This window comes from Seriola lalandi, unplaced genomic scaffold (genome assembly GCF_002814215.2).
Source record: "Seriola lalandi dorsalis isolate HSWRI2012SDOR001 ecotype SW California unplaced genomic scaffold, Sedor1 jcf7180002054795, whole genome shotgun sequence".
Classification (NCBI taxonomy): domain Eukaryota; kingdom Metazoa; phylum Chordata; class Actinopteri; order Carangiformes; family Carangidae; genus Seriola; species Seriola lalandi.
This window is the reverse complement of record NW_019525348.1, coordinates 2,205,214-2,214,563: the sequence shown is the minus strand read 5'-3', so window position 1 is coordinate 2,214,563 and position 9,350 is coordinate 2,205,214. Positions and strand designations below refer to the sequence as shown.

At 41.0% G+C, this 9,350-nt stretch overlaps 1 protein-coding gene across 4 annotated transcripts in view; it reads left to right on the top strand.

Moving 5' to 3' along the window:
- The window catches only part of LOC111669530 (stromal membrane-associated protein 1-like), a 112,594-nt gene extending 103,917 nt beyond the window's left edge, over positions 1 to 8,677 (top strand). For 3 of the 4 annotated variants that reach the window (XM_087179155.1, XM_023425873.2, XM_023425871.2), the window contains 3 exons: positions 693 to 885; positions 5,320 to 5,558; positions 8,009 to 8,677. In XM_087179155.1, the coding sequence (XP_087035281.1) occupies positions 693 to 885; positions 5,320 to 5,558; positions 8,009 to 8,155 (579 nt within the window). In that variant the 3' untranslated portion in view covers positions 8,156 to 8,677. The remainder of the gene's footprint in view (positions 1 to 692; positions 886 to 5,319; positions 5,559 to 8,008) is intronic. The other variant, XM_023425874.2, reaches the window with a different exon arrangement.
- Positions 8,678 to 9,350: the final 673 nt, after the last annotated feature.

The following is a 9,350-nucleotide window of genomic DNA, read 5'->3' as shown; positions in this document are numbered from 1 at the left end:
GATATAAGTTTATAACATACATGAAAGAAAAATAATAGTAAAAATTTGTATATGCACACATATTAAAAATATCAAATAAATTTAAGTTTAAACAAAGTACATATAAAATTCTATACACTTTTCAATATGTTATGTTTATCTTCATATTCTGGGAAAGTGGTCTCAGACTGACTGTATATGATATCAACATATACTGACAGACTTTGGGATGGATATATAATTATGTAACATACATTATGTTTGTAATATAAACATACATATATATTTGTATTGGTTTGACATGTATGTCAATATATGAAATTGTGCCAGTTTCTAATGGGTTTATATATATATACTGTATATATAATTTTTACAATGGTTTACAATTTTTAATGCGTTTTTATTCTATATGCACAAATTCAATATATGTACATATATTACATTTGCATGGAGCAAATTAAAAGTCAAAAAGCAGAAAGACTTGTCAAGCCAATGTTTGAGAATTTATGGTAAAAAGAAAGTATAGTCATGGTTTCCAAAGCTGAGGGACTGACATTATTAACACCCAGCTACTGACATATCCAACCCCACCCTTCTCATCTGAGGATGGAGTTGACAAATTGTGAGTCATGTATACAACGTGACCTTAAAAATATGTTCGGATGAAATCATTCATATTTTATGATATTTCTCCTCCTGTCTCTCCATCACAGTCTAGTTCCAGCACAGCACCTCCGCAGGCGGACCCCTCCACCTCCTCCTCTGCCTCCTCCTCTACCTCCACCACTACCACCACCAAGGCGGAGGAGAAGAAGCTTTTATCTAAAGACTCCATCCTGTCTCTGTATGCCAGCAGCTCAGTGGGCAGTCAGCCGCAGAGCCAGCAACAGCCTGCTCCAGGACAAGGTGTCACACACACACGCACCGCACACAGCATTTTTATTAACCCTTCATTATCCAAGTTATGTCAGCTGAGCAGTTCCTGCAGTTCATTTGAGCTCTGCAACATTCACTTCTTTTATTCTGATGGGTTTGGCCATAAGAGTAATATCATTTAAACATGGATGACACCAAATAACCGCATCTGGAAACTTACAGTCTCGCACAATCTGTTCAACTACACGTTCAAACCCCAAAGTGCAAAAACTGAGCATCTTGCCTAACAATATACCACTGTGTTTTGCACTGACTCTCAGCCTCATATCTCCTCCAAGAGGCAACAAAAAAAGGTCCATTTTCATTTTAATCCCGCCTCATTTAACTTTACTGCGCCCGCATTGCAACCCATCGCTGAGACCTGCTGTGTGGCCACTCGCCTCTCAGCTCTACAGTGCAGGCAGCTCTTTTCAGCAGAAACGCTCTGATCAACCGTCTGTATGTCACTGCCCAGCACCAAACAACAGACAAAGTTATCACATTAGCTGGTGAACGTAGTTTAGTTTGGGAGTTAAAACGTCAGTAAATATTGAGCTTACTTCTGTTGAGTGCCCAGAAACAAAGCTCTGAATTAATGCTAATTTGTAATGTGCAAATGGGCAACTGCTCTTAAAGGCAGCACCACTGCATATAGAGTCAATGAAAAGATAGAAGTGGCTGCAAAAAGGCATGAGTTTGCACTGGGTGGTGCAAATGGAGGCAAAACTGTGTCCACATGAGTGTTTCAAGTAGAGCAAATTGGTAGTTGTTAGCCTAAAGCTTTATGTCTCCATTTCGTAAATGTACAAAGATATGAGGAAATAGCAGTGAAACTGGAGGAAAACAAAAAAACAAGTGGAATTGTGAGTTTTGAGGCCGAGGTTGATGTCAAATAAAGTCTGAACATACTAACCGTGCATACACTGTTGGTATGTTGATAGCTAGTTTATGAATTGTTAACCACAGAGTAATTTTCCCAGATGATTAGAATAAATTATATTTTTTATGTGGTTAGGTAAAACTGCCCAGAGAAATTCAATTCAATGTTTTTTTATGAAAATAAAGACTAGAGAAATGTGAATCTGCAAAGACAGGTGGTATTGGAAGTATACGGTCTGTTTTTCTTCTTTCCTGTCCCTGGATGCATCTAGCGACTGCTCAAATTTACCTTGTGACGCCTTTGAGGCCAGTTATAGAGAACACATCCTATTTTTTGTCCTATGTAAAAAAAAAAAAAAAGTTGCATATTGCAGTTATAAGTGCCTTCTTCAATGGCAAAGAAATGGTAGTTTCTGCAGTGAAGATTATCAACAGCTCCCATTTATTTGAACTGCTGCACTGACAGACCAAACATCTTCATGTGCTGTGCATAAACAGTTGTATATAATCAGACACTAAACACATAGTGCCTCATAAGAGAGGAAAAAATATGCAGTATACTGTGTAAGTGCAGGAGCGGCACACTCAGACGTAGGTCTTTGTACACACACAGAGACACACACCTACACACTTTCACAGACACACACACACACATGAGAGGAAAGATGCATCATAAAAATGGAGCAGAGCGAGGCAGATGAAAGGTCAGCGTGCTGAAAAGCAGGCAGGTCCACTCCAGGCTGCATTTACTGGAGTCCCACTGCAGCGGTAAAAATAGAGAAGTGTCTGCAGATTCACACTCATCTCACAGTTATTATGAGTTAAGACTGAAGTGCCAAGACTGTTTGTGTGTGTGTGTGTGTGTGTGTGTGTGTGTGTGTGTGTGTGTGTGTGTGCGTGCGCGCGTGCGTGCGTGCGTGTGTGTGTGCGCATGTGGGCGGTTGTTCACAAACTGTACATCAACCTGAGCATGTATGGAGTGTGTGGGAAAGCATTAGTATTACATGTTTTGCTGAATGGTGGATAGTAGGCAGCAGATTTGTGCAGCAGGCACATGTGCATATCGATTATATTGCTGCATGATAACACTGATGTGTACAGAGGATTAGGAGTGGAAATCGAGATGAAGGGCTTTCCGCTGCTTTATTGTCCTCTCTGAATCCAAATAAATGCTGATGGAGATCAAAGCCAAAAGAACCTTAACCAGGCTAATGCCCCAAATCACTCGCTTCCATCGCGTGTGTTGCATGTGTGTGCGTGGCTGTGGGATGGAAGTGGCTCTAAGTGGAGCAAATAACAAAATTGTCAAAATGTCAGAAAATACTGATGAACTCCAGTGTATGAATACATGGAGCTTTTATTGATTTCCACTGAGTGCAGGATTTCTAAAACTTTGAGGCATGGCATGATGTGCTAAAAGAGGCTACAGCATATTTCAATATGAGCAGGTAGTCTCTAACGTTTTTACATGCAGTGAGCATAGCTAAGATGCTAATAGCAGAGATTGTTTTCGCCTGTTTTAAGGAAGTTATCTCCTCGTTGCTCCTCCAGGTCTTTCCACTCAGTAAAAATACTGATAAATCCCTGTTTTATATTTTCCACTTATCATCCTCCCACAGTGGTCTGATGCAGCGCTGATGGGGAAATGGGCGGATGGGTGATATGTTCTCATGAAAATATGACTCTCTGCACCTTTCCATTAATCTTTAGAGGCAGTAATGAGAAGTGTCACTGCTTTTTGATGTGTTGAAATCAGCCTAGTCACGCAAACTTCAGATCTGCTTGGTCTAATGTTTTAATTTTAATATTCTTATTCCTCCGCGCCAGCAACAGCCAGGGCCAGAGGCATTATGTTTTCTATTCGCTCGTCCATCCATCCGTCTGTCTGTCCGTCCCATTCTTGTGAACGCAATATCTCAGTAACACCTTGAGGACACTTCTTCAAATTTGGCAGAAACATTCATTTGGAATTTGGACTTAAGGATGAAGTGATTTGATTTTGGTGGTCAAAGTTCAAAGGTCAAAGGTCAAGGTCACGGTGACCTCACCAAACACGGTTTTGACCTCTTGAATGTGATATCTCAAGACCACCTCGAGGGAATCTGTATAGATTTGACACAAACATTCACTTTGACTCAAAGGTCAACTGATTACAATTTGGTGCTCAAAAGTCAAAGGTCAAGGTCACTGTGACCTAACAAAACATGTTTTCCACCATAACTCATGAATGCATACACTAATTATGACATAATTTAACCCAAATGTCTAAAGGATAAAATAAAGTGATGGCATTTTATATCCAAATGATTAAGGGTCAACTTCACTGTGACATCATAATGTTATGCAAAAAAACCTCTGGCCATTATTCAATGTTGTAACTCAGGAAGGAGAGATATTTTCTGCAACCTGGCTGGTTGGCAGAGGGATACAACCGTGAGGTGTTAATTCTAGATGATAGGTTATAAAATGAGTCATGCATTTACTTCAAACTGACTTTAAGGTTAAAATCTTTAAGATTTCAGTCTCAGTTTATTTTGAACTCCTGATTTAAGTGCATTTTAACAAAGCAGGAGCTTCCCTTGAAATGTATAGACCACACATAGCAGCAAACACACCCTGATCAGCTCCTCTGTCAGAAACAGAAGAAGCTTGTGTGTGTGTGTGTGTGTGTGTGTGTGTGTGTGTGTGTGTGTGTGTGTGTGTGTGTGTGTGTGTGTTTTTACAGAACACCCAGACAAACCGTGGGTTAGGTTGTCACAATGTTTTATAAAAAAAAAATGTGAGCAACCATGATCTGATTTTCATGCTGTGCACTGCATCAGTTGTCTTCCACACAACAGCAGGGCATTACAAGAGGAGTGTGTTGCTGTGATGACCGTGGCCTTTCACACAGACCCCACTATGAGTCTTTGTCACCTGCAGCTCACTGCTTGTTGTGTTCTTCTCTTGCAATATTTAACACTGATGTTCTGACAAAAATCATCAAGAATGACCCTGTCTTGATTTGCCACAACAAATTCGTTGCATTTACAGCGGCTGTTTCACAAGAAAGCATCCCGGTGTTTGAGCAGTTGAATGCTTTTAATGTGAAATTACAGCAGTAATCATCAGCATCAACATTAGCCTAATACAGCTGTGATATGTCATTAGAGGAATAAAAAATAAACAATGAAATTTAAATCCCACAGGAATGGTGGACTGAAAGACTTTTTATTTTAAATTAATTTTATTCATAAGCCAATTTTCTAGCGAGGAGTGTTTTCCACAGAAACTGACATAAAGTACAATAATGAGATTTAAAAAATAATGTTTTAAAGTGTTTTGTTATAAGTTGGTTGTGTGGAAGTTTGACACCCTGAAGATGGTGTTTTAATTTGATTTTAATTAATTGTTGTTGTAAATCAAAGCAAGCCTGGATTAAAAGCAGTTTGTTTGAAAACCAACTTATTTTCTCCATCTCAGCTCAGTTCTCTTTTATGTGTAGTTGTAAATAGTCTCCTGTAAATATGATCCTGTACAAACCTAACTGTCTGTTCTTGACTCCAGCAGGTATGTACATGGGCCAGCCCCAAATGCAGTTCACTCCACAGGGCTTCAGCCCTGGAATGGGTGGAGCCGTCCCACCCGCCAACATGATGGGTGGGGGGGTGATGATGTCCAGCATGGCCCTGCCCAACGGGGGCTACATGGGCATGCAGCAGCAGGGCGTGATGCCAGCCAACCAAGGACAGAACATGTACAACATGCAGCAGGGACAGCAGCAAGGACAGTGGAATATGGGCCAGGTAACACACAAGTATACATACAGCATGTGTCTGAAACACACTCAGTGAAATGGTGATCAATCCATTTTATGGTGATGATTAACTCATATAAACATTTAGCTCATTTTGGTTCCACTCCAGTTTCTCTGCTCATTAATCTTTTAGGAAGCAAACTTAAATGTTTACTGTGTTTCTAATAACCTGAATAATAAGGTCGTAACTACAGCAATTTTTTCCACTATGAACTCTTTTTCATAGTGGTTCACTCTTTTTCCTGTGAAACAGTTCCATTATCCAGGTCCTAAAAGTTAATATACAGTGTTCTGCTCTCTACTTCTGTGCAAAGCCCAATGCAGTAATGTCTTCCCTAAAAGCCCAGGAGGAGCAGCTTTAAACAACTATTCAGTCTTTTTTAGAATCAGGGTTATTGTATAATACTATAATGTGTTTTTTTTTGTTCTTAAATTCTGTCCAGTTTCTTTTGTCCATCATGCCATTAAATAATAAGAAGGTATATAATGAAATATAAAATGTAAATAACTGCCGTGTTGGAGAGGCACAATATCTATGACAACTCTTCTGAAACTGCTCAGTTGAGGGGTTTGAAAATGATATTTAATGTCCTTTGATGCAGTTGATTGTTCTGTGTTCTACTTGTACTACTTGACCTTAGTTCTGCGACACCGTAGAGCATCATATCCTGATTAAGAAGTTGTGTGACTGGGTGGGCTCGTTAGGCATAACATTAAACTGGTTTATATCTTATCTCACTGACTGAAGTTTCACTGTCTCTGTTGAGGTTTTGTGTCTGATTCCTCCCCAATGACTTGTGGTGTCTTGCAGGGCTCGGTTCTGGGGCCCATTATTCTTTTTACTGTATATTTGATGCCCTTAGGATGGATTATAAACAGATGTAATATTGCATATCATTTATTTGCAGATGCTATCTAACTCTACTTCTCATTCAAACCTAGTAAGGCTTGCAGGTTAACTGAGCTCCTACACTGTAGACACTATTAGAATAGGATGGCTAAATATTTTTTACAGCTTAATGCTGATAACATGGATTGTTGCTCCAGAAACGGTTGCCCTCATGATCAAGCAAAGTATTGGACTTCTTCTCTCTGCCGCCCACCCCAACTGGCGGAATGTAGGGGTTATATTTGTTCAGTCCTTGTTGTTTGACACCGACATTAAGCAGCTGTCCAGATTGTTTTTTCCACATAAGAAATGCAGAATTAGAGATGCTTACACATGTCTTAATTTGTACCCATGTTGATTATTCTAATGCACTTTTATCCTCTCTTAGTATGTCCACCCTTGATCATCTGCAGCCAATTCAGACTGCTGCTGCAAGACTACTCACTAGGTCAAATAGACGGTCTCCTATTACCCTTATACTCACATCCTTTTACTGGCTCCATGTTACATAAAGGATCCAGTTTAAAATTCTCATTCTTACACACAGAGCACTGCATGGTCAAACTCCTGCTTATGTGGCTGATTTACTTCACCCTCACTCACCTTCTCGCTCTCTTAGGTCTAATAATCTAAATTTGCTGTCTGTCCCACACACTTGCTTAAAGAGCCGAGGTGATCGAGCTTTTGAGGCCGTAACACCTCAACTGTGGAACTGTGGAGTCTTTTAAAAGCTGAAGGCCTATAAAGACAGGCATTTGAGTAATCTGTTTATCCAGGTCTATCTTTTATTTATATGTAAGTGCTATATAAATACATTTTCCTTACTTCCTTTTGTACTTATCTATACTAAATCAGTACTTGGAGACCTGTCATCACATCTGTCTAAGAGCTTCCCCTTCATAAGGCTGTTACCTGCTGCTCAAATTTACAGACACAGCATATATCCAGCTTGGGAGGTTAATGAGAGATCATAAATTACCACTGAGACACACACACAGACACACACACACACACACACACACATACATATGACACCACCTTCGAACAGTCAAGGTGGGTGGTGGATGACGAAATGTGTGCGTGCACATTGTGCAGCGAGATGTAATGGAATAAATGGATGTATGAGCACTTGTCCGCACGTACTGTATGTCAAGGCCTGGCCAACACACATACATAACTACACACACACACAGCTCTCAGATGACCAGATAAGTGAGTAGCGCTGCACCATGGCACATTCATAATAGATAAGACAGAATGGAAGGAAGAGGGCGAGTGGGGGATGGCAGGGGTGTAGAGTTGGGAGGTGAACAGGGAAGCGAGGAGTGTCGAGAAGAGAGAGGGCAGGGAGCAGAGGACACTGGAAGCCTTTAAGAGCAGAAGTGAAGGTAAGAAGGGAGGGATGGAGGTATGGGAGTGGAGCTGAAGGATGAAGAGTCAGCCCCCTCCCCCCCAGCTCACCCCTCTCATCTCTGGGATGAGGGAATATGCTGCTGTCTCTTACTGCTAACACTGACTCTCCTCCTCTCTCCCTTTCTTTTCTCACTCAGATGACCCAGCAGATGTCAGGCATGGCTATGAGCGGCGGAGGGCCAACGCCAGCCACTTTCAACCAGTCAGGTGCCCCCGCAGCCGGTTGGCCCGCGGCCCCTCCAACAGCTTCTGGCCAGACCCTCAGTACCCAGCTGTGGAAGTGAAGAGGACGAGCGGGGGAAAACATGGGGCAGTCACATGGCACCAAAACAGCCAAATCTGCCTCCGACCCACTCGTCTCCTTACAGCTCTGAATAAACAACGCACAGCGGGGGCAGTTTGGCTGCCCTACACTCCCCTCCCAATCCCTACACACCTTCATCGTTAGGTCAGAAAAACCAAGATGACATCACACTGGTGAAGTGGAAAAAAAAAAAAAAAAAAAAGAGAGACTGGCAGCTGTCGTGTCTTCATTCAATTTCCCTCTTCTTTTATGATTTCCTGTTGTTGTTCATGTCTGAGGAGACAAAAACAGCATAACAAAAAAAGAAAGCTGCTGGACCAATAACTCCAAGTCCTATTATAGTAATATTATTATATCATTACCAAAATGGATAGTTTGTGAATAGTCTTTCAATACGTACAGTAGATATGGCTATCTTGTTGTTGGTTTATGCTACCCTCTCCTCTCCCCTCTCTCTCTCTGCTGTGTAAATTGTAATCCTCCCCCCTTCCTCCCCCCCCCCCCCCCCTCCCCCTCTCTGTAGGGCGAGCAGAGCCTTGTAGCAGATAATCGTCTGAGCAGTACTGTATCTATGTGAATATAATGTGAAACCCTCACTTTTCAGAGCCATAGGAGAGAGGTTGATGCTTTGACTCTCAACAACTTTGGTTTGAGTTTTATCTGTCACTCTGTCAGGTGAAGTGATCTGGAGATGAGGTTCTCCCTTTACTTAACAGCTTCCTGTGAAGTTTAGCAGCGCTAAATAGCATAGGGTTTGACTGACATGGGTTTAAAGCTGCTTATACAATAGATGTTATTTTGCACTGATTCACTGAGTCATTGTCATATAATTGACCATTTTTCCCCAGAATTGTAAAAAAAAATCGGAGGATTGAGTTAAACAGTGTCTCATTACAACCACTTCAGGTTATGTTTTTCTTCCCCCCACAGCAGCCGAAGATCACAGATCAGCTCTACAGTGAATATCATATACACCAGTGGTACAACCTTTGGGCTGGATCAAGACACACGTGAGGGGTTACAAGATCATTTAAAAAAAGGAAATAAGAAAAAATATAACAATTTTTATCACATTTATTTCTGAATCTTTGCTATTTTACTGTCAAATACTGGAGAGTCTCACCTGCTAAGACTCTTAACTATTCAGGTTCAACAATCCTTAGAGAAGCAAACAT